The 24,577-nt window shown below is 45.1% G+C and overlaps 1 protein-coding gene across 1 annotated transcript in view; it reads right to left on the reverse strand.

The window, feature by feature from the left end:
- Window positions 1-300: 300 nt before the first annotated feature.
- The window catches only part of Gch1 (GTP cyclohydrolase 1), a 33,407-nt gene continuing 9,130 nt past the window's right edge, over window positions 301-24,577 (reverse strand). The window contains 5 exon segments of the mRNA NM_024356.1: window positions 301-590; window positions 2,041-2,125; window positions 3,098-3,129; window positions 11,765-11,820; window positions 14,420-14,529. Coding sequence (NP_077332.1) covers window positions 464-590; window positions 2,041-2,125; window positions 3,098-3,129; window positions 11,765-11,820; window positions 14,420-14,529 — 410 coding nt within the window. The 3' untranslated portion in view covers window positions 301-463.

A 24,577-nucleotide genomic window follows, 5' to 3' on the forward strand; every position in this document is an offset into this window, starting at 1 on the left:
CAATCAAAACAGAATGGAGTCTGTTGGTCTCTGAATGAGAGGGCAAGGCTCTCTGTACACCTATTTCCAGCATTTCAACATTCTGCTATGCCCACTGGAGGCGGGAAACTACATAGTGGCCACAGGTCCTTGAATGTCCAGTGCCCTCTGCTAATGAGTCCATTACGATCTCAACCAAACGCATGAGTTTCCCTCCTTCCCAGCATCCCGGGGGACTCTGAATGGTGGCAGTCACTGTGTAAACCTATACTCCTGGCAGTTCGCTTTGACGCCGCCACTAAGAAGCAGAAGCTCACCCCTAAGTTGATCACCTTTATTTGACATCTCTATAAATAATTATTAAATACAATTCATGGTGAGAAATAAAGTTGACAAGTATACCAACTGGAACTGGAATGTACAATCGAGACAGATAACGCTGGCCTCAGCGGGGGTCTGCAAACCGGGGCTCGCACACGGAAGTTCAGCTCCTGATGAGTGTGAGGAACTCCTCCCGAGTCTTTGGGTCTTCCCGGAACACGCCTAGCATGGTGCTAGTGACAGTCTTGCTGTTCATTTTCTGCACACCTCGCATGACCATACACATGTGTCTGCAAGAAAATGGAGCTGGTTTAGAAGCAGACAGGGGTGTTCTATTTCAGTTAAATAAAACTCGGGGCAAACATTAGTCTCAGTTCCCAAGAGTATCAAAACATTCCCTCTTAGGAAAACATTAAACTTTCTCTTGAATCATTCTACCTCATACTGCCTTTATTCCTATTCGTGAATTAAGTCCTTGATACATTCAAACTGAAGGGGAAAGCAGAATCTTCTTCCTGGGTGAAGGAGAAGTTTTTCTTTTTTCTTTCAATTTTGAAGCAATCTTTATTAAATATTTAATACTGACCAACAGATAGGCTTTAGTCAGGACCACTTCCTGAATTTTCCCAACTGAGTGGTTGCCTGAAAATTTCAGAGAGGGCTTGATCTACCCTCAGGACCATGGTGGCTCTGTACTAACGAGGGTGTCCAGAGAGATGCTCAGACATTGATCTTGCCAGCAAATGCAGGTAAAAGTGCTCAGTGTGTCTAGGCAACATGAAGGCAGATAGCATACCAAGGCCAGAGCTTGGGGACCGCCATAGCATGGGAGGGGACGGCCTATACAACGTGTGTGATTCTCAGTCTAACTTCAACAGTATCTGAAGACAATTACATGAGGCAGACACAGAAAGACAAGCACTACACACTCTCACTCCGAGTCGGTCACAGAGGCTCTGAGCACTGAGCAGGTAGATGGGTTTGAAGTTATAGCTAAACGCAGTGAGAAATCCTGGGTGAGCAGAGATGGCAACATTGTTGCAAGGAAGCCCTGAACGTTTTTACTCCTAGAGAAATGGCAACCAAGCAATAAGCCACACTTAACCCCATCTAAACCCTGCAGTCTACTCTATCAAGACACTGTGATTTACTAAAACTTCAGTAAACAAGGAAGTTGAAAACTAGAAAGCATTTGTTGCTGTTCATATAAATAGTGTCTTCAGTTGCCCTTTTTACCAATTCTTCCTTTTTTTTCTATCTGACAAATATGCACTCACAAAAAAAGCTAAGGCAACAGGCGAGACGCAAAGACACTACTGACTGCACACAGACTTCTGCAACGATACCTAGGACTCAAAGAGCCCCAATGTTCTCACAAGAGGGAAAAAATAAAGAGCTAGGGGCCAGAGAGATGGCTCAGTGGTTAAGAGAATATCAACTGACCTGAATTTGGTTCCCAGGAGCCATTTTGGGCGGCTCTCCTTTTGACCTCCACAAACATCACCACATGTGCAGCACAGGCACACATGCATGGGATCCAAACAAGATTAAAATCAGAACAAAAACCTTTTCTATCCCTGGCTCCCTGGAAAATGCAGATGCAGGCCCATGGCTGGGGCCACCACCAGCAGCAGCAGCAAGCTGCCTTACTTGGTCCTAGAAGGTGCTGCTGGGGGGCACTAAACACAGAGGCTGGTATTGATACTCCTGGGACATTATCAAAGGCGGGTTCAGACTTACGTTGCTTCAATCACTACCCCGACGCCAGCAGGCTGCAAGGCTTCTGTGATGGCCACTGCAATCTGTTTGGTAAGGCGTTCTTGAACTGAGGATGTGACAAGGAGACAGTTTTAAAGGCCAGGCACCAACGGATGGAAGATTTTTTTTTTTTTTTTTTGCCTCTAGGACATTTGTGATCTTACAAAGCAGACTTCTGTGGGATTTAACATCCAAGACACACCAGCTTTCTCTGAGATTACTCTATCTGCTAAGGCTTGAAAAAGTCCCTGGTCAGTTTCCTCACAGGCACCACAGGCCCTGAGGAAACCCCGGCCCTCGGGCACCTCTGCAGGGAAGGTATGAGAACAGCAAGCATCTCTCGGTCGAGCATCAAGAACAGATACTGGCTCACAAGCATCTCCATAGATACAGAGTGGAGTGAAGGATTAATTACCTTACAGCAGTGTTGTTAGCATGGGAGCTAACTGCTGGACTGTTAAAAACCAATACTGGGACCTAAATAATTCAGTTTTCTTCTTTTTTTTTCCCCCGAGACAGATTTTCTCTGAATAGCCCTGGCTGTCCTGAAATCCTCTTTAGACCAGGCTAACCTCAAACTCAGTGATCCACCTGCCCCTGCCTCCTGAGCACTGAGGCTAAAGGTGTGTGTCTGTTTCTTATGCTGACGAAAACAACTTGTCTTTCAATATGGCCTCAAAGATGGCCTCAGAATCATACCAGAGCAGAGACTGCTGGTGAATTAGTTCACACAGTGGAACTTGAAAGAACCACAGTTAGGAGCGGAAGGTTGTTTAAGGTGTGTTACACACACGGGAAACTGGAAGGGCCATGAGGCCCATTACATAAGGGCCCACATTTGTGTAAATGCAAAGGATCTGATTTGGAAAAGTTTATTCAAGCATAGACATGGGAGGAGTCTGAAAGCATAGCAGGGCTTCCTACACAAGTTTATGGGACCTCCCTCAGAAACCCGACTTCTATAGGTTTGTCACATTTGTAATAGAATAAAACTACTCGTTCTATGGGAAATGTTTCTGTAAATAAAGTCCGTGCTTACCTTGTAGTCTTCTACTGTAGATTTCCACAATCCTAGAAAGGGAGAACTGTTTGGTTAGTTACGTGTTTAAAATGAATTCAGCAAAAGCTTCCTTGTGAGACAAGGACTCTGTGGCAGCGACGGTGGATGTGGGCAGGGGAGATGGCTTGTGGGAAGCACCAAAGGATGCATTCAAGCAGAGAGCTCCGGTCACACCTCAGCTCTGCTCCTATGTCCCTGAAGAGACAGGGAGAACTAATAGCCCCAAGTGTAGAGTTCACTTAGGAAACACATAACTACAGGGGAGTAACAAATCTTGACGCCCCCAGTCGTCAATTTCAGGCTGAGTCTCAGGCGCTCTAATTAATCATATTGTTTTAAAGTTCAAGTTAAAAATAAAAGGGCTATCTGTTAATTAATAGTAGGTCAACTACTGAACCAGCTAAATCTATTAGAGTAATCAGATTGGAGAAGATTAGATTTCTCTCAGGCCTTTCTTCAGAAAGGTTTATATAAGCATTTCACAGGATTAATGCTCTCCCACACAGAAGGCTCCTGGCTTTACAGTGAAACCTGCCAGGTGGTAGCATGGACGGCCCACGTGAGGATGTCCATCGGCCAGTGACAGACATTTCTTTACAACATTACTGTCTGCACACTTCTTCTGAGACAGTTTAGGACACACACACACCTATACACATCTCTGGCAAAATGCTCCTTTTTAGCTAAACTGGATATATCAGTGGCAAGAACGCCGTGACATTTACCACCCAATCCGGAGATCCCTTGGGGCAGGAGTGAGTCTATTTCTTGGGCTCAGTAGTTATAAAATGTAAGAGATATGATATGATATGATATGATATGATATGATATGATATGATATGATATTGTTTTAGTTGAGCAAAGGAGTGTTTTTTAAGACCAGAGTTAAGAGCTACTGGGCTAAATTTCAAAAATTTTAGTTTGTCAAATACTCAGGAGATGTCATTGATTTATAGTTTAAAACTTTAGCATTATTTTAAGAAAAGTTAAGGATGGAATATTAGACAAATATTTCCATGTTTCACTCCACACCTTAGCAGGAAATACAGGTAATACTGGGAGGGCAATGTTCCACACCTTAACAGGAATGCCTGATCTATTTTATCATCTGATGTGTTTGCTTCTTGTAGTGAGCAGCTTTCATATCTCGAGCACCGTATCATGGAAATCAGGGGTGGAATATGAGGCCTTGGTTACATTCCCAATAGGAAGCATGGAGTAGGTCATTCATGCAGATGGTCCTTTAGCAACTATGTGGTTATGTTCCAAGCATGTTCCCTGTGCTCAGAGAGCTCACCTATTGATCATCTATCACCTATCTATCACCTATCTATCTATCTATCTATCTATATCTATCTATCTATAATCTATCTAAAATCCATTTATCTATATGTGTACTGTTTGATTTTTGTCAACTTGACATTATCCTGGATATATCTGGGGAGAGGACATTGTAGCTGAAAGTCCCCATAGGATTGGCAAGTCCATAGGGCATTTTCTTGACGAATGTTACATTTGAGGTGGGAGGGTCCAGTTCTCTGGAGGTGGTGTCATCTCTGGGCAGGTGGTCCCGACTGATAAAACACACTGAGCAAGTCACGGGCATCAAGGCACTCCTCCACAGTCTCCGCTTCAGCTCCTGCTTCTAGGTACCCGCCTTGAGTCCCTGCCCTGACTTTCTTAGGTGACAGAGTGAGACCGAAAAGTTTTAAGATGAAATAAACCCTTTCCTCCCCAACTTGCTTTTGGTCATGGTGGGTCCTTACAGACAAAAAACTGGCATCAGAGAGTGGACCGTCACTGTGACAGATATGGCTGTGTTATAAGAGGATTCTAAGAATTTAGGAACTTTGAGCTGGAAAGGCCACCGTGCTCAAGGAGCCGTGGTGGGAACTGTAAAGTCAACTCTGAGAACAGTGCAGACAGCAGAAGCCAGGTTTGTAAGCGAGTCTCTACCGGCGCCCTCATGTGATATTTTGAATTAAGAATCGACTGTGTCTGGTAAACTGGAGTTGAAGCTGTGATTAACAAGAGACCAACACCACTGAGAGACCAGTATCATGGAAGGCAAGTGTTCTGAGAATATTTCCTCAGGGTCAGCAGTTTTGCTCTGATTTGACTATAACTGTACCCTGCTTGTGCCTGGTGGTGCCCTCTTGGAGTGGAGGATTTACTTGTTTTTAACGTTCTTTCTAAAAACAGCAACAGGAGTCCACCGTTGAGAGACTTTGATTCAAAGAGAAGTTGGATTTCTAAAGAAAACTTGGAGATGTTTAGAGACCCGTGGGACTGAGCCATCTTCCCGACCCCACCCACCACACTGACCTTGTCAGGCCTTTTGAAAGCTGCACAGGTGGTATCCCGCTGCCCAGAGCTTTGTGAATGTGTCCCTGTGTGCACCCCCCCCCCCCCCGAGCTGGGGACTGAACCCAGGGCCTTGCGCTTGCTAGGCAAGCGCTCTACCACTGAGCTAAATTCCCAACCCCCTGTGCGCACTTCTTCCTGATCTTGCTAATCAAGGATCAGGTCTGTGCCCTGACTTGCCATGTGGACAGACTCCGGCTAAGTGGTAAGGCCTGTGCATTCTCCGTGCGGTTGCTTAGATATCCCCAAAGCATGGCCGCCCCCACCACAGAGCCAGGGTGGTCATCACAACCTTACTCAGTGCGCCTCCATGGTAAGTAGTTGTTGACTGATTGTAAAGCACTCATATAGGAATGAGCCTACTGTGTCTGTGTGCACTGCAACTCACGTGTTAGAGCAGACTTTGTACATTCCGGACTTTGTGCAACTGTTACTTGTAAACCAGCTCAGTCTGTAACGTACCCAGTCTTACCAGGCTATGTCAGGAGTTGGTGACATCACCACTTTACCTAAGCAACCTCACAGGTTCTTCTAGGAATGTTTCTTGGTTTGTAAGACAGAGTCTCGAGGTAGCCCTGGCTCCCCTAGAATTCACTATGTAGACCAGGGTGGCCTTGAACTCAGGGATCCTCCTGCCTGAGTGCTGGGATTCAAGGTGTGCACCACCCTGCCTGGCTCTTCTATGAATGTATTGATACATGCATCAAAAATGATTGTAATTGTTTCGGTTGGTCAACAAGGAATATTCACAAAACTGACCGGCTCTGAGCACTCCCATGGCAACACTAACAGAGTTCCCTTTTACTTACGTTCACATGCAGCTTTCCCGACCTTCAATGTACCTTACCTCAGCTATGAAAACTGACTCATAAATTTGCTGGACCTGGTGACTGACCCCTGCAAAGTCAGCACCCAGGATGCTGATGTAAGAGGACTGGCGTGAATTCTAGGCTAGCCTGAAGTACAGAGGAAGGCCCTGTCTCAAAAAGAACCAAGAATTTTGGGGCTTTTAAGGTTATCTTTTTGATACATATGTTCTCATTTAAATAGCAGCATGGATTCCCTGAGTCAATTAAACCTCCAGCAGTCTGATTCGGTATCTTCAATGGTTGGGCTTGTAACTTCTATTCTCTATCAGTGTTCTCAATTACTCCAGAGAACCTGAATGTTGTCTTAAAAGCTACCGATAGGGGTTGGGGATTTAGCTCAGTGGTAGAGCGCTTGCCTAGCAAGTGCAAGGCCCTGGATTCGGTCCCCAGCTCCGAAAAAAAAGAAAAGAAAAGAGAAGAAAAGAAGAGAGAAGGAAAGAAAAGAAAAGAAAAGGCTACTGATAGTCAGGAAAGGGACAGCATAATGAAATGTGTACTTGCGGAAGAACACTCCAGCAGCAGATCCAAGCACCCTTAGAAGGTGTAGAGCAGAGTCGGGACCTTAACACGGAAACCAGGAGGAAGAAGGTGGAGGCTCAGCAGTGGCTGGCAGCCAGGATGGGAAGGGGAAAGCACTCGTCAGCCAGAAGAGGAGCTGGAGGAGGCAAGGAGCACCCAGGAGCATGAAGGGCTTCTTCCTTACTCCTGATCCCAAATATATCAAGATGTACAGGGATTTCAACATAAAAATAAAGCCTGAAGTCAGTACAAATACAAGCAGGTGTGCTGCTTGGGACCAGAGAGAGTTTGTGAAGTTTCCTTGGGGAAACAGAACACTGAACAGCCAGGCACATCGGTGCACGCCCGTCCTCTCAGCACTGGGGCTGAGGCAGGAGGATTCCCAGTGCAAGGCCAGCCTCGGCTACAGTTTGAGGCCACCCTGAGTTCTGTAGCAAGATCCTGCCTCAAAACAAAAATCAAGAGACAAATGCAAAGCGTGGATGTGTGTGAGCAGCAAAGGAGCCATGGAAGTCGGTGATAAAAAGGCAGACAGCAGGATCTTCAGCCATTAAGGAAATCTAGATCAAAGCTACACGGGTTCAAAGCTTCGGGTCAACACAGCCACCACTTTGGTGGAGAACAAGAAGGCTCAGCTGGTGGTGATTGCCCATGGTGGAGATAGACCCTAGTGAGCTGGTAGCTTTCCTTCTGCCCCATGTTGCAAGATGGGGGTCCCTTACTGCACTATCAAGGGAACGGCCAGGGTGGGGCACCTGGTTAACTCGGAAGACAAGGGTGCTCTGTGAGTTCAAGGCTAGCCTGGTATATATTGAGTTCTAGGACAGCAAAGGGACACAGTGAGAACCCATCTCAAAAAAAAAAAAAAAAAAAAAAAAAGCAGCCCAACTTTCTTTCTTTTCAGGGCTGCATTGTATTTCTTTGACTGGTCATTCAACTGCCTAGCTTTTTAACACAGGAAACAAATTTGTTAAGGAGCCAGAAGAAAGGTGGCTCAGTGGTTAAGAACACCAGTTGCTCTTATAGAGGACCCAGGTTTGGTTCCCAAAACCCTCATGGTGGCTCAAAACATCTATAGCTCCAGGTCCAGAGGACCTGATGCCTTCTGGCATTCATGGGCACCAGGCACGCATGAAAGGTGTAATATTAGGCATAGCGCCACATGTCTTTTAATCGTTTTGTAACCAAAGCCAACTTCAGTGTCTCCTCACCATCTGTGGGTTAAAAACCCCCTATTTCTGGTAATCAATCTCGCCACACACACACACTAGAATGGGCCTCGATTGCACTTCCTGGTTTGCCTTTCTTTCAGCATTAGCCACACCTTAGCAGTTCTCCCTGCTTAGCAAGCTGAGCATCCCTCCACTTCTGCCTGGGCACGGCACTATAATCACAGTTACCCTGAACTTAGACTCTCGAGGCAAACCTAAAAAGGCAGGGCTTTAGGGGTATGAGTGCAGACATTTCTGTGGCTACCTCATCCCATTCCCCCTCCAAGAAGAAGCTGCTGCTTCCTTCTCTCTAGCAGCAGATGACCTGGTGAACCCTTCCAAGCCGAGCAACTCAATACCCGGGAGCTACAATTCCAAACTCAGGATTTAGTTAGAGTCATTCAGTTGTTCTAAGTCAAGAAAACATGCAGCTTTGTGGTCTGAGTTTACTCTAGACTTCCACTAGAACCAAATCAAATCACCTCTGGTGCCTTCCTGTGACTTGAGGCTTTCCTGCTTGATATTTGACTTTGCTGGAATGGAAAGGTCATGCATTTAAAGGTGAGCAGACAACAAGCTGCTCACACAGGATTAAAATGAGCAGTGAGGTTTCGCTAAGACACGGCTTTCCTTATTGCCCCTTGATCTCTAAGCATTCTTATTTCTTAAAAAGAAATGCAATGCCTTGGTTTGGTGTTCCAAAATTTTCTTCTTAAATTTTGATCCTATTAACACAATGGCAAAGCCTCCTGCAACAATCGGCTTCTTTGTAATGCTTCACGGAAGATTTAACTATTTGCGGCCTTTTCACCAGGAAGGGACAGAACTTAGATTGTCCTCCTGTACCCCTGAGTCATCATTTATTCCATGGCCCCACTGAGTCACTCTAGATACCATCTCTCAGGCAGAGGCTGGGCTTCAAGGTCTTCAGAAGCCTGGGGGCTTGGCTCAGTGGTAGGGCCACTCACTTGCCTAGATTGACTGAGACCCTGGGCTTGAGCCTCAGTACCAAAGAGGAAAGTAAATAGGCCATCCCTAAGGTTACAATGCTCTGTGACACTTCTTTTTAGTATGGACGCCATCGCTAACTCAGTCTTCCCTGAATAGACCGTCCGAAGTCTCGACAGTGCCAGAGCTCCCATGATAAAGGCAGAATTAACATTCTTGATGGAAAAGAGAATACCAGAAAATGGCACCTATGACCATGTTTCGCAATAAGCACACTGCTGATACTGTCATTCACAGCTGAAATTAATCTGTTTTCACTATTATTTGTAAGTAACAGGGGAAGACTTTCTTTTTTTTTTTAAGATTTATTTATTCATTTATTATATATAAGTACACTGTAGCTGTCCTCAGACACACCAGAAGAGGGCATCGGATCTCTTTACAAATGGCTGTGAGCCACCATGTGGTTGCTGGGAATTGAACTCAGGACCTCTGGAAGAGCAGTCAGTGCTCTTAACCGCTGAGCCATCTCTCCAGCCCAGGGGAAGACTTTCAATTCTGTTGCTATGTTAGACACGGTGACCATGACGACTCCTAAGGGAAAGGGTTTATCTGGACTTATGGGTCCATCACCATCACGGTGAAGAGACAAGGCAGCAGGGAGACACAGTCGCTGGAACAGCAAGCTGAGAGCTCACATCTTGAACCACAAACAGGGAGAGCAAACTAGGAATGGCATGAGGATTTGAGACTTCAAAGCCCACCCCCATAAACACGCCTCCTCCGGCAAGGCCACGCCTCCTCCAGCAAGACCACGCCTCCTAACTCCCCAAACAGTACCACCAACTGGGGACCAAGTGTTCAAACCCTATGGGAAACGTTCTCATTCAAACCACCACAGATTCCAAGTAAGAAATGAAAAAGATGAGGGCAACCACTGTCAGGACTACGGCAAACCCCACTACAGCACAAAGCCACCGCAGAAGAGTAGTCACGGAGATTGGTTTGTTCCAATGTGCCTGCTCAGGCAAGCGATACAAACTTAGCTTTAAATGCAATGACTGGACATTCGTCACCTACCCCTTCATTTGGTTCTTAATACGCATGCACACATGCACACACATGCATTTATGCATGAACAAATACACACACATGTGGATCAGGCTGGCCTGGAACTCTCAGAGACCTGCCTGCCTCTTTTTCGTGAGTGATGGGATTAAAAGGTTTGACACCATCATGCTCAGCTTGAAAGTGATTTTTTTTTTTTTAAGTACATGAACATGCAGGAAAAAGAGCAGAAAATGGAATAAGACTAGTAAAGGGAGGTAAACCCTTGTAACTACAGAGACAAGTGACCTAACGTGGGTGCCGGACTGAGAAATACCCAAGGCACAGTTGCAAAGAAAAGGAAGAAGCCAGAGCCTCACATACAGGCTGACCAAAAGTTTAAAACCACATCTCACGTGCTAACAGGACCTCCAAATGGCGTGGCTACCATTACTGTGTGACCTTCAAGATTCCTGGTGACGAAAGCAGAACACTTAGAAACAGAAAACAATGGAACGGCCCGACCAGTGTAAGTACATAAAAACTCCAGAAGAAAGCTACAGTGTGAAGATGTAGACAGACTCAGACCACACAGTGAGTGAGACAACCCCACAGGAGCCGTGTGAGGACAGAAGTCCCACGTAGTCATTCATCCCTAAGTCTGCTCGATGCAGCTCAGCTCTGTGAATGTCACAGAGAGAAGACATGTAAACACAATGGGGATGGGGAACCCTCCTCAGTTATGCTCAGAGTTTTCTGAAACACGAACTGATTGACAGACAGAAATGCTATCGTGTGTTGTATGAGTAACTTTCCAATAGATAATTGATTTGCAGTGGAGAGAAACCTTACTGCACGGCAACGTATGAAACCCTTCACTTTCTGTGCCCTTGTAAACATGAATGTACTCACACTAGAGAGAAAACTTATCTGTGTCAGTAATGTTGCGAAGCAATGACCAGCCCAGCTCTATTTAAAAACGGGAAGGATTCACACTGGAAAGAAGCCCCAGCCAAGGGTATAAGGGGGCTGCATAGCAAGCCCTTTCTAGCACCCATGAAAACATACAACAGAGCAACATGACTTAGTACCGATGTACATTGGTACTAAGTACTTCCTGCAATGCACTGGATACTATTCTCCACATATGCTAATACTCTACCCCCTTCCCCCCAAAATATAGAGAGAGTGCAGTTAGACTCATGCATGTTTCCCCTCCCATCCCTCACTGTTAACTAACCTCCTCTTAAGATCCAGGGCTGGACTAGGGGTAACCTTGGGTCTTTTCCAGTTTGAGGAAAACTCTCTATAGAGAAATTTCTGAGCTCATACTTGGGGCTTGGAGAAAGAGGAACAGGCAGTGTGGGAAGAAGGCAGAGACACAGTATACAGTGTTAGGGCTGCCTATGCAAATACAGACCTAAGTTACATTATAACTTCTAAGTTAGATTCATACAGGTAGAAATAAGAAAACTTTTATTATAGTTTATTTTTTTGTGCATTGGTGTTTTGCCTGCATGCGCCTGTGTGAGAGCGTCAGATTCTGGAGTTATCGACAGTTGTGAGCTGCCATGTGGGTGCTAGGAATTGAACCCAGTGCTTTTTTAACCACTAAGCCATCTCTCCAGCTTCAAAGAAATCTTGAGAGTCTTGGCAAATAGGAACAATTCTAGAAACCCCAGACTTACCTGGCAAGTTTGCTGAGACCAAGGACTTGCTTGTTAGGAAGATAACCAATATGGACCTTCAGGGAAGAGAGAGATTATCAGCTAAGTAAAAACACGTTAAGCACTTTGTAACAACACAAACAGACACAGGAAGGCCATAGCAGACATACAGGTAAGTTTATCACAGTGACAATGTATCATTAAAACCCCTGAAGCAATCCCATACATTCTCTCAAGTCATATGAAGAAACTCTTGAAAAACAGACTTGTTACTGAGAGACAAATTAAAAATAAACTTGTAATGTTCCTTGGTTCAAATCTGAAAGCCTGTCAAGAAAAACCATACTCAATAAGGGAGGAAAAAAAAGGTCACATAACATCGCAGTAGTCAGGGAGACTCCTTTCAATGGCAGGAGCCGTTATTCTATGTTATTCCATGCAGGGCCCAGGAGTGCTGGTGGGCTGACTGACTCAGTTTCTACCCATGCCCAGATACAGGGCCCTGAACTAGCCCACCCCAACATCCACCCCATCCATGAACTCCTGAAGTGTGTGAAGGGGTAGCTCCCTCAATTCCAAAGTTGCAGGATCTCGGTGGCACAGAGCCACAGGGGAATTCAGGGGAGTCCCTGTGAGAATTCAGTACGGCTGTTGTGGCACAAGCCAGAGGCCTTGAACCAGACCTCATTGCAATGAACGTTGCAAGGAAAGCTGTTTGAGCAAAAGGGGGTACCGTGTGACACACCATGACACACCGTGACACACCGTGACACAGTACAGCTTCCATGGCAGGATTCTGTTTGGTTTCTTTTTTGTTTGTTTGTTTGGAGGTTTGTTTTGTTTTCTTTGGGGGGACGAGAGGTTGCAAGGGTGGACATGAAGGAACAATGAGATGAGTGGGACTGGGGTGAATGATGTGAAATCCACAAAGAATCAACTAAAACTTTTTTTAATTATGCAGAGATTAGATAGATAATAGATGGGTAGACAGACAGCACTAAATACTAAAGAGGTAAGTACCAAGTGCTATTGGAAATACAATATTGATAACCCCTGCATGTACGTTTGCAGAGCCAGAAGTAAATATGATCTATCTATGATCCTGTAACCCCACTTCTAGACACATCCAACAAAAAAGGGTGCATATGTATGCCAAAAGACAGTTGGTGGCCATATTGTCTTTGGGGGGTAGCATTGTTTGTTGGTTGGTTGGGGTTTTTGTTGTTGTTTTTGTTTTGTTTTGATTGGTTGGCTTTTCAAGACAGAGTTTCTCTTTATAAGAACCTTGGCTGGCCTGGAACTTGATATATAAGCCAGATGGATACCTGCCCCTGCCCCTGCCCCTGCCCCTGCCCCTGCCCCTGCCCCTGCCCCTGCCCCTGCCCCTGCCCCTGCCCCTGCCCCTGCCCCTGCCCCTGCCCCTGCCCCTGCCCCTGCCCCTGCCCCTGGGGTTAAAAGTTAAAAGTGTGTCACCCTGCCCGTCTCAGGCCATACTGTGTGCCATTTCCATGGTTTACAACCATAAAAAAATAAATAAAATATTTTAACAAAAAGCAAAGCAAACATTAAATATTCATATTATTCCCCACAAGTTTCCTGTTGGAAAATTAATAAAAGAGTCAAAATAGAATTAAACTATTATGAGGGTAGGCATAACAGGACATCTCTATTGTAAACATTCGTGTCCTCAAAGGTGCATTTGATGACATTTAATGCATTAATGATTTATCTAGCTTGGATTTGATTCTCTTTCCCTAATATAAAAAGGGATGGAATCCAATTAAACCCACTAATCCCATAACCTCTGGCTCCAGAAACTCTGCATTCATCCCTGCAGGTCACGATGTCATGTTCTGTGTCCGTGCATCTTGGAGTAAACGGTTCATTCAAAATACAGGCCAAAGCCTTTCAGAGCAACAGGACTCACCCTTAAAGGATGCAAGTTTAACCTCATTACCCCAAGCTACAAACAGAGTGCTAAAGATGAAAGGTCTGTGTGGGCCATCTTTGGGGGTTGTCTGTTTTAAAGACAAAGCCTATGTGTATAGGCTGGCCCCAAACTCTCCATCCTCCTGCCTCCACCTCATAATTGCTAATGTTATATAAGTATATGCCACCACCTGTCTGGTTTGCTTTTAAAATTTCCTTTTCTTCTTACCTTCTCTTTGTAGCACTGGCTATCCTGGAACTCTCAACTCACTCTGGAGGTCAGGCCGGCCTTGAACTTAGAGATCTGCCTGCCTTGGCCTCCTAGGATTCCAGGCATGTGCCGCTACTGCCCAGCTTAAATTTCCAATTATTAGGTTAGCCAAAACTGAAAAGAGTCAAAAATGACCTATGTAGACTGTAAACATTGAGAAAATTAAGAATCAGTCGAGAGGGGCTGGAGAGATGGCTCAGTGGTTAAGAGCACAGACTGCTCTTCCAGAGGTCGTGAGTTCAAATCCCAGCAACCACATGGTGGCTCACAGCCATCTGTAATGAGATCTGATGCCCTCTTCTGGTGTGTCTGAAGATAACTACAGTGTACTTACATATAATGAATAAATCTTTAAAAAAGGCAGACCCTCCAGGATATGCCTTTCTTAAAAAAAAAAAAGAATCAGTCGAGAGTTTGAAATGCAATTATCCGAATTTAAGAATTTCATTATACTTTCTTAACAAGGAGAAGCTTACCCTTCCCACAAATGGGACCAGGTGATGCTCACACATGGAAAACATGTCAATGTCCTTCACAATCACCATCTCGTCATGGTCCTCATCAAATATAGCATCGTTCAGGACATCTGGAGCCAGGAAAATGCAAAACCGGTTAAATACAAAAGGACAGTAAGTATTTTCATACCCTTACTAAAACATTAAGGAAATAAAAATGAAAACTCATTAATTTCCCCTTCTAAGCGAGCTTTGCCTTTTCCTCAATCAATATAAGACATCCCCAGGACAATGTTTCAGGAGAAATGCAGAATTCCAAATGCATTTGCATCGTGAGGTGGAAGGGAGGAAGGGAGAGGGCATGACAAAGTGAGCAGCCGTGTACGGAGGCAGAAATGGGGGTTGCTCTTCCCAGCATTACGTTTACCAGGGGGAAAATTACCAGTGGAAACGTCAGCCTTCGTAAAGAAATAATTCCTATATTATGCACGCCTATGCCTCTCTACGAGGTAGCAGTCACGTAAGCTGTGATCCTCAGACATATGGCCAGGCAGACAAGAGACGGTTCAGACAAGATGCCTTATGTTTAAAGGCTGCACTTAGTAACGGCCCCTTCCTCATCTGCAAAGGGGAAGGTTAACCAGAGGATGCCCAAGGGGAGCACTGAGCTCGCTTAACCTTCTGTGACAGCAAAAGCATCCTGCCCTGGCTGCAGGAAGATGAAAGGGATATATAAGCCACAGCCATCACTGTTGATATAGTCATGGTGTTGACAAACTGGTAGGTGCTCTAAAATTGTATGTAAGTGTCACATGTCATTGTCACGAGAGGATGTTTTCTCACTTTTCTAAAACGAACGCATGCACAAGGAAACCCTCATCTTATGGCTTGGTAGACCAGATGACCCAGAGGCGGCTAATCCGGGGAATCTCCAACCCACCGTATAATAAGACAAGTGAAGGGAATGATTTTGGCTTTGCAGCTGCCCACAGCAATTTTCCCCTTGTAAGACAGGCTATGAGTCACAGAGATGTACAAATACCCACCCCCACTGCCTGACCTTCAGGAGTTCAGGTACTGAGTCACACATAAGCCTCTGTTTGCATCAGGTCACTTGGATTGACTGGTAGGACAGTCACTAGTGTGGCCAGCAAGGATGGACACGTGCAAGGTTTAAACACACAGACCAACAGGGATATGAAGGGAGCAGGGGCGAGCTTTGTCATTCTCTAAGTAAATACCCCTTCTCCGGCAGCTGCCTCCTATACAGAATACTCTGCCCTAACCTTTGGTTGTATTTCTTAAAGCCGTTTAAATATAGCTCCTTGGTGTTCCCAGAAGTACCCTAAATTTCTCCAAGAGTTCAGTATCATCTGAAGTCTTTGGTCATAGGAGAAATATGACTGAGTGAAAACAAACCAACGTTTAAATGAACTAAAGAGAGAAAGGGATGTCAGACTCTGGCAAAGGAAATCTTCTTTCAAACTTCTCACAACTACACAGCACATGTCAGAAGTCCGCCTCGAGCTAGGCCAAGCAGGAACCGGCTGGTTGTTGGACCTTAGGCAAGGCACACGGTGGGGAAAAGGCATCTCTACAATAGAGAAAATTGGTGGATCAGGGGTGACTCAGCCACTTCTAGGACATAATGACATTGGACACCACCTCTGTGGTAGTACCCATAGTTTGTAACTGTGGTCTAATCATCAGAAAAGGTGAGGAATAAATAGGCTACACTCTAAAGTCACTTTAGTAGAGTTTTCAGTAGATAAGGCCTCACTAAGCTATTTAGGCTTGACTTGAACTGATCCTCTCAGCTCTGCTTTCCAAATAGCTGGGATAAGAGTATATATACCATCAGGGGCTGGAGAGATGGCTCAGTGGTTAAGAGCACCGACTGCTCTTCCAGAGGACCTGAGTTCAATTCCCAGCCACTACATGGTGGCTCACAACCATCTGTAATGAGACCTGATGCCCTCTTCTGGTGTGGATGAAGACAGCTACAGTGTACTTATATATCATAAATAAACCTTTTATAAAAAAAAAAGTGTACCATCAGGCATGGCTCCATGGGTAATCTTTTAAAAATTCATTAAGGTCATAAAAAACATGAAAACGCTGTAAAATTGTCAGAGTGGAGGAGATTAGTGAAATATGATAGCTAAGTGTAATTAAAACTAAAATCGGAATTTGAATAAAACATGTTGGTTAACATCATTATGCCAATATTGACTTAAGTGTTAGTAACTGTACCGTGGGCCTGGGAGGCTAGAAGCTGGTTAAATGGTCTATGAAAAGCCTCAGTATCATCTTTGTAATTGTCATAAGTCTAAAATTGCCTTGAAATTTTAAAAAAAGGGATGCTATCCAATGACTGCAATGTATAAACGATGGAGTATATATAACTCAGTGAAAAACAGTGAGCTGTGGACACACAGGGGTTTGTGAGGTCTCTGCATGGCATAAAGTCACACAAACACAAAAGGCTCCTCTCGTGCACAAACAGCAACGCTCAGCCAGTGACAGATCACATATGCAGTGGTGTCTGAGAAGGCCGAATCTCCCGGCCATGACAGTCTCCTCAGCTCAGTTTTGTGCAATCTGAAGAGACAGCCAATTGACATACTACTGCTGAAACTCTAGGTGTGAAACTCTAGTCAAGGCTAAAAAGTATAGTTGGGGGATGGGGTATAGGTGGCTCATGGGGTGGGGAGGGCAGAAGTGCAACAAATTGCAAATTGACAGGGAGAAAATCTGGGGGTGGCCCTATCATCACCTTGTAGCTGACTGGGGGGGGGGGGTACATGTCTGTCCCAACTCACACTGTCATTGTAGAGTCTGAAGATGTTAGCCATGCCTTAATAAATTTAACTATTTTCCTTTTCCTTTTCACTATATACTATGTAGCCTCAGGTGTAGCATAAACGTTTATCCCCCAAAAGAAATGATGGCAGGCTAAATCACAAGCCTAATAAAACAATTACTTATAAAAGGATTACAAGTGAGAAAAAGAAAGGAAAACAGATGGAAATGAACCGTTTTTAAAATACAATGTCATATTTAAAGATTTTTTTCTTTAATTATGTATATGGGGATGGGGCATGGGCACGTGTGAATGCAGATTCCTGTGGAGTCCACAGGACACTGACTCCCCTGGAGTCAGAAGTGCTTGGAACTGAACTTGAGTCCTCTGGAAGAGCAGCAAACGCTCTCGACCACTGAGTCATCTCCCCAGCCACGCCCCGTAGTTTTGACCATTGAGTTGAGCATAAACACATGCTCAAAGTCAAACCAAAAAGTATAGCCGTCCTCTGAAGGCAATGCTTTGTGTAGAACTGACGCTACTGTCCCCCATGTCACATGTGACCTCACCAAGTCATTTTTCTTCAATAAAGAAGTTCCCCAGCTATATTGACTTACGGTTTGCTCCCGGTATCTAGGAGCTGCCATCTGTGGTTAATAACAAAGCTTTATCACAGATTGTTTTAATTTCCTGCCTGCTATCAGCAGCAAGAAGGTAACCCTGGAAACGGGGCTCAGAGCGTTCTCTGTTAGTCACCACCACAAAGGAAACCAGAACAGCCTCCTGAAGTTGAGGTCTGTCCACACCACCACGGCCCTTGTCAGCGTTAAGAGATGAAGTCACGTGGCTGAGCAGCCCTCCTCAAGCCGATGGCCCACTAGGACCCTCCCGAAAATACAGCGAGGCGCACATGTGATGCTCTCTAAGCACCTTCTGATGCAAGGATACGAGACTCTTCCAGTGGCTATGTTAAAACACAAACTGCTGGGTCCCATCCACAGTCTCTGTAGGTCCGGGTGGGCTTGCGAATCTCATTTCTGAAAAGCTCCTAGACACTACCATACTCTTGGTGGAGCACCGCTGTTGCCACCCGGAACCTTCACACCTCCTCCATGTTATGTGTGTGCACATTTAGGACAAGCAGACCTGTTTTGCCAGGGAGAGGGGCAAAAGGGAAGGACACAAGAAATTTCTATCTTGTCTTTACCATTAATTTTGGGCATGGGAATGGCATTCAAGGCCAGGGTGCAAGACTTGACTTATCTTCCAGCATTCAAACCTGATAAAAGATGTATTTGGAGCCTTGAATGAGCAACCATCCGAAGGACAGGAAAGATATAGCAGGGTCTACATCCTGTCTGGAGAGAAAGATAAGGGGAAGGAAGAACAGAGCCCAGGCAGGCGGGGGCAATAGAACTCTAGGCATGGGGACTCTGCTCTTGCCCAGAATTAAATCACCCAAAGGCGCTGTCAAGGATACGTTTATCGACAGATGATGGTGGTGCACACCTTTAATCCCAGCAGTCGGGCAACAGGCATGTGAATCTTTGTGAGTTCAAGGCCAGCCTGGTCTAAAAGAGTGAGTTCTAGGACAGCCAGGGCTACACAGAGAAACCCTGTTTTGAAAAACCAAAAGAATAAGTCCATCCCATTTGAGGAAAAAAAAAAATTGTGTCACTAGCATCAGAGAAGCTCGGAAGGCCCACGGCACTACGTCATTGGGTCCCCTGGCATCATGGTTACTCAGACTCAAAGCTTAGGGTTACAGGCTACGAGAAGGAATGCTCCATCCGGACCTTGGCATTTACATAGTACCCTTGTCACACCATGCACTAAGACAAAGTTAAACACAAGACTCCAGTATTCAGCTTGGGAGTTCTCTCACACTGCCCACTATCAAACATCCCGGGTCCCCCTCCCCCAGCTCCCTCCCCTCCTTCATAGCATGCAGGCACACTCCAAGTGCCAGCCTCCTGTCCACTGGTAATTCACAAGTTTAAATCTAGAGCCCAAAACAGTTTCAAGGCTCTCCCTTTACTCTGAGCAAAAAAAAAAAAAAAAAGTCTACTTACCCTCATCTAAGATTGCCCTGCTGCATAAGGGGAGGTGAGTGTTCTAAAGCACAGCTTATTGGGACCGTAGATCTATCTTATGGGCCAGCAATGAGACAGGGCCCAGAGCAGGCGTCTGGCCTCATCTCTTCTCCATCTAGGGCTTTTACTCTCACACACCAGGGAGCAGTGCTTCACGAGCTCAAGACATCCCTACAGAGCAAAAGCCTCAAGGTTGCTGGACTTTTAATATGGTGACTCAAAGCCCCCAAAGGTCTTACATTCTTTAAGCCAATTCCATGGTTCTCTCACCGTGAAACGGGGAATATATTTAAGAGTCCAGTCAGGTGAGGCAGTATTAAAATAAGATAAAATAAAATAAGGACAGCTTCACAGACGTGTCAGTAAGCATAGAGCCAACTGAGGAACAGGGTCGTGTGTAAGCGCTTACCTTCCTGTGTTCAAAAGTCAAATCTACACTTCTTAGTGATGAGAATATGCTTTTCCTTTTTTGAAATAGAGTCCCACATAGCCCAGGCCTCACCTCCCCGAGTACTGGGGATCATGCCTGGCTATGATAGAACTCCGTGAAGCGAAGTGAATCATTGAGCAGTGTGTTACTGTAGAACTGTCGTGGAGCACGCTTATACAACTTACTGTGTGCTTGCACATCACTCGATGTTAATGGTGTGTATATTTACATTTTTATACATATAGTCTATTTATTGTTTAAGGCCTACCTACTCTAGCCTACTGGCAGCGTCGCAGCCTGACACACAGCAGTCGTGGGTTGTCCTGATCAACAGGGGTTTTTCACTCCATTACAGTCTTATGGGGTCACTGCAATATATGCAAGCGATGCTGAAGTCTTGGGACATACAGAACCACACACGCGTCTGTCTCTCTAATCTCAGGGCACGTTTGTGGTGGTGAATCCGGTCTCTCCATAAAGACTGCTTACACGCCAACAGAACTGCGGGTCTGTTAGTCTTGGGTTTGAACGAGCCTGGTCGGTGTGTTTCTCACACTGGACTGTCCCCTCACAACAGCTAGTTGGGTATTAAATGAAACTTCAACGCTACTATTTTGAAAGTCGTATGGTTCGAAACCCAGAACTGAGTTGTCAAAGATCCTTCTAGGCTGCCTGCCTGGCCTGCTACACTTAGCCCTGCCTGGCCCCCCGGTATCAAGTGCCTGAGTCTAGACAGCCCCCAATCTCCTACCATTACCCACCTCTGCTCCCCTCATATTTTACCATCTTCCTGAGTTCATCAAGGACACTCGGAGACTGTCCCAGCCTCAAGCACCTATGATCCCGAGGAATTTTTATGAAAGTAAGAATTTTTATAATCCAAATTACACTTCCTTACTCATTATCAAATCTATTACTTGAAACAGAACTACATGGTGGTGGCACTGGGGAAGCAGAGGCAGGTAGGTCTCTGTGGGAAAACTTTGCTAATTAACACTGAAGTCCACCATGATTTGGATAGCCTCTGGGCTCCATGCAATGTGGGAGACTCCCATCTCCTTCTCTGACCTTGCGTCTGGGGAATTCTAAGCCCCTATATACATCTCTGAGGGATGTCGTGTTACTTTAGTTTATAGGACCAATTTCCCTTCTCCTGACAAAACCTGTTCAGCCAGCACCTAAGACCCCTGAAATGGTTCTCCATGCTGAAGAGACATACCAGCTCCCTAAGCCCCCAGCCAATGACTTTTGCCCCTCCTAGATGTTTCTACCCTCAGACCCATAAAACTTTATAAGCCTTCACTCACCCTACGTAAAGTTGATCTGCCTGACTATAGGTTCAGTGTAGTTTATTTCCCGTATGTATTCACAGGGCTCCCTAACCCCACCCCCATTCTAAATCTCCACTCCCACTGCCCTCTTGGACTGTATCAGCAACAGTCCACTAGAGCGGGAAGATCCACTAGTCTCAATGAGTTTTAGGCTAGCCTGGTCTATACTGTGAAATTTTTTTCTCAGGAAGAAAAAAGAAAGAAAGAGAGAGAGAGAGAGAGAGGGAGGAAGGGAGAGAAAAAGGGAGGGGAGATCATACTGAGTTATTCTATAGTAAAAAATTAACTGAATAAATGAATGCTTTAAATTTTTTGTATTTTGCTGAAAATGCTTTTTTCCCAAGAGTATATAAATAAAATATTTGAGTTTTTCTTATATTTATTACTTTTGGGGGGGGTGTTTATTGTTTTTAAGTCAAGCAATCTAGGACAGGCAGTGTTTGCCAGACCTGGGATTTACTTGGGATGTTAAGAGTCAAAAGTTTCTTTCCCTTTTACTTTGCAAAATTTCCTAATAGTACATTTTGGCGTTTAACTATTTTTCTTTGTTTGGTGAAGTATGCATTTCCATCCATGGTCCCTGATCAACATGAACACCTTGGCACTGCTAACTGCTTCCTTCCTGGACATCTTCAGCTTGGAAGGCTTGCAGAATGCCTATCAATCAGACGGGAGAGACTCGGAGGCTGACTGGAGCATATGAAGTGGTTCTGAGTCACCAACCCCCAACAACACACAAGTGACCTTACCAGCAGGACCTGGGTGTGTGGCTCTAATTAGAGAAACAACTGTTCACCCCACTTTCGCTTTGGCTCTCGATGGGGCACAGATGCCAACATGGAATCCGGCCAAGGGTCTTGGCTGTTGCATGGTAACTGCTTTAAGACACTGCTGTGGACCGAGGATTTCTCCAGCATATGTTTGCCGGGAAGTGGCGTGAACAGCAAGAATAGCCGTAGAAGCTGCTGCTGCAAGACTGGATGCACGGTGCTAAGTGGAGGGCCAGAGGCAACTGGGCTGGGATGGACAAGCTGAGCCCTGAGTGGGCTTCGCTGAACAACCCTGGTAGGGTTGTGTGGAGCAGCGGTCAGAATCTGCAGGCTAGCTGCCATACCACTTCAGGAGAAGCTGGCTGGCAGGGTTGATCACAGGGCTGGGCATAGTTCATACTCTTGCCATTTTCCACATCCACTGAATAGGGAGGTGAGCCTGGATCTCTCTCTGAGCCAATGCTGCGTTCAGTGGCTGTCAGAGTAATTTTTAATTTATTTGAAAATCCAAGCATGGGCTTAAAAAGTTAAAAATATTATTAAAGTATGGTTGACCCATAAAGTTAAACTGTGTTAATTCACTTATGTATAGGTTGCTTAGGATATTGGGGGGGGAGGGGCTATCAGAATCAGGTAGCTTAGCAACATTTATAAAATCAAGGTTATTTTTAGAATATGCCCTGACAGTAGTCCACTTTAATCATTTCCTACCTTGAAAATATGCACAAATCCATTTTAAAGAAAATACTTGGGGTGGACAGGGAGCTTAGTCGGTAAAGTGCTGGCTGTGTGAGCATCAGGACCTGAGTTCGGATCCCTCAGAACCAACATAAAACACTGTGCATGGTAGCTATCACCTCAGCACTGGGATGGTGTTGAGGAATGGGGGGTTGGCCTGTCTGTCGCTACATATTGTAATGCTAGGTGAGGCCCCAAGGCCTGGTTGCCCAAAGACAAGAAGAGTCCACACATAGACACAAGTGACACTATGTGACCTTGCCTCCAAGTTATTTCTAACTATTAAATAAAGATTCCTATAGCCTATACCTGTGCAGCATGGAGGAAGGCAGGGCGTGGTGTTCCCAGGGTTGGGGTAGGAGACCACGAGGGGAAGAGAGAAGGTGGAGAAAGGAGAAAGACACCATGAGTTAGGAGTCATGAAAGCATGGCCATGAGGGCTGGCCATGAAACTATGTAAGTACTTACTCGGGGTTATCAGGAGGAAATGGATTTTAATAGCATAGAGGGTAGATATCTGTCCAGCATCTGTGCTAATAAGGGCTTCTTAGAAATATAAAGGCCGGGTTGGGGATTTAGCTCAGTGGTAGAGCACTTGCCTAGCAAGCCCAAGGCTCTGGGTTTGGTCCCCAGCTCCGAAAGAAAAGAAAAAAAAAAAAAAAGAAATATAAAGGCCATGTGTGTCATTTATCTGAGAAATGAATGATCAAAGGTGGGGTAGACACCCTGGATTGAAATTTAATATTTTCTACAATAGAAAGGCAGAGGCAGGAGGATTTCCAGGGACTTGCTAGCCATCTAGCCAATCAGTGAGCTGCAAGTTCAGGGAGAGAGACACTGCCTCAGGTCTAGCATTGCTCAATGGACAACTGTGGAGAGCTGCTAATCATTTCCATCCTCACACGCATCCCTCACTCAACTGTAAGACAATGGATATTTAAACCATTTCCCCACAGTACCTAACCTTGAATACATACATCATGCTTTTCTTCTTCTAGTTTCAATATTATAGTATCAAATAGTATCAAATTTCTGTATGTTTGTCAATCCAACAAAGAACAATGTATCTATACGTAGGACTTGTGTGTTTCTCTCCTGGAGAGCAGGGGGGTCAATCCTGTTTCCTGTTTGCCTAGGCCTTTGGATTTCCTTTACTAGGAGCCTTCTCTACAGAGGCTTTGGCAATTTCCAGTTGCGTGGCTTTTCCAGTTGTGCGGCTCACGTTTCTCCCAACACTTCCCAGCATCTCGTCTTACACTGTCATCAGCCCACTGCCCGGGATGAGTGGTGATGTCATCCCCAGATGATCACTTGACTCCATTTGTGAGTGTATTCAACATATGAAAAATAATTACTATGTTAGTCATATTTTATAGTTTCTAGATTAAGCATGGTTAAGTAGTTTACTATTATAGAATTAAAGACATTTAAAATCACAGATTTTTTTTATGTTTAAAAGCTTCAGGCTGGAGAGACGGCTCAGTGGTTAAGAGCACTGACTGCTCTTCCAGAGGTCCTGAGTTCAAATCCCAGCAACCACAGGGTGGCTCACAACCATCTGTGAAGGGATCCGATGCCCTCTTCTGGTGTGTCTGAAGACAGCTACAGCGTACTTGTATATAATAAATAAATAAACAAATAAATCTTTAAAGCTTCATTTACTTGCCAGAGTTATAGCCCCCCCCCCTTTTTTTTTCCTTTTCTTTTTTTCAGAGCTGGGAACCGAACCCAGGGCCTTGCGCTTGCTAGGCAAGTGCTCTACCACTGAGCTAAATCCCCAACCCCCTTATAGGGCCCCTTTTTAAAGGGACACAAGAGTCCCGCTTAGAATTCCAACTAATACATTTAAAATAAAAGGAACAAAGATCATTAGCTCATCAGTTCTAGTAAATACCAGATCTAGGCAGTCACCAACAGATCCTAAATCAGTAGGTGACAGGCTGGCTGGAAACTCTGTAATTGGCAAGACTGGCTGAGACACTTAAGGTTGACTGAGCTTAATTCCAGAAAAGAC

Source organism: Rattus norvegicus, chromosome 15, assembly GCF_036323735.1.
Source record: "Rattus norvegicus strain BN/NHsdMcwi chromosome 15, GRCr8, whole genome shotgun sequence".
In the NCBI taxonomy this organism is placed as follows: Eukaryota; Metazoa; Chordata; class Mammalia; order Rodentia; family Muridae; genus Rattus; species Rattus norvegicus.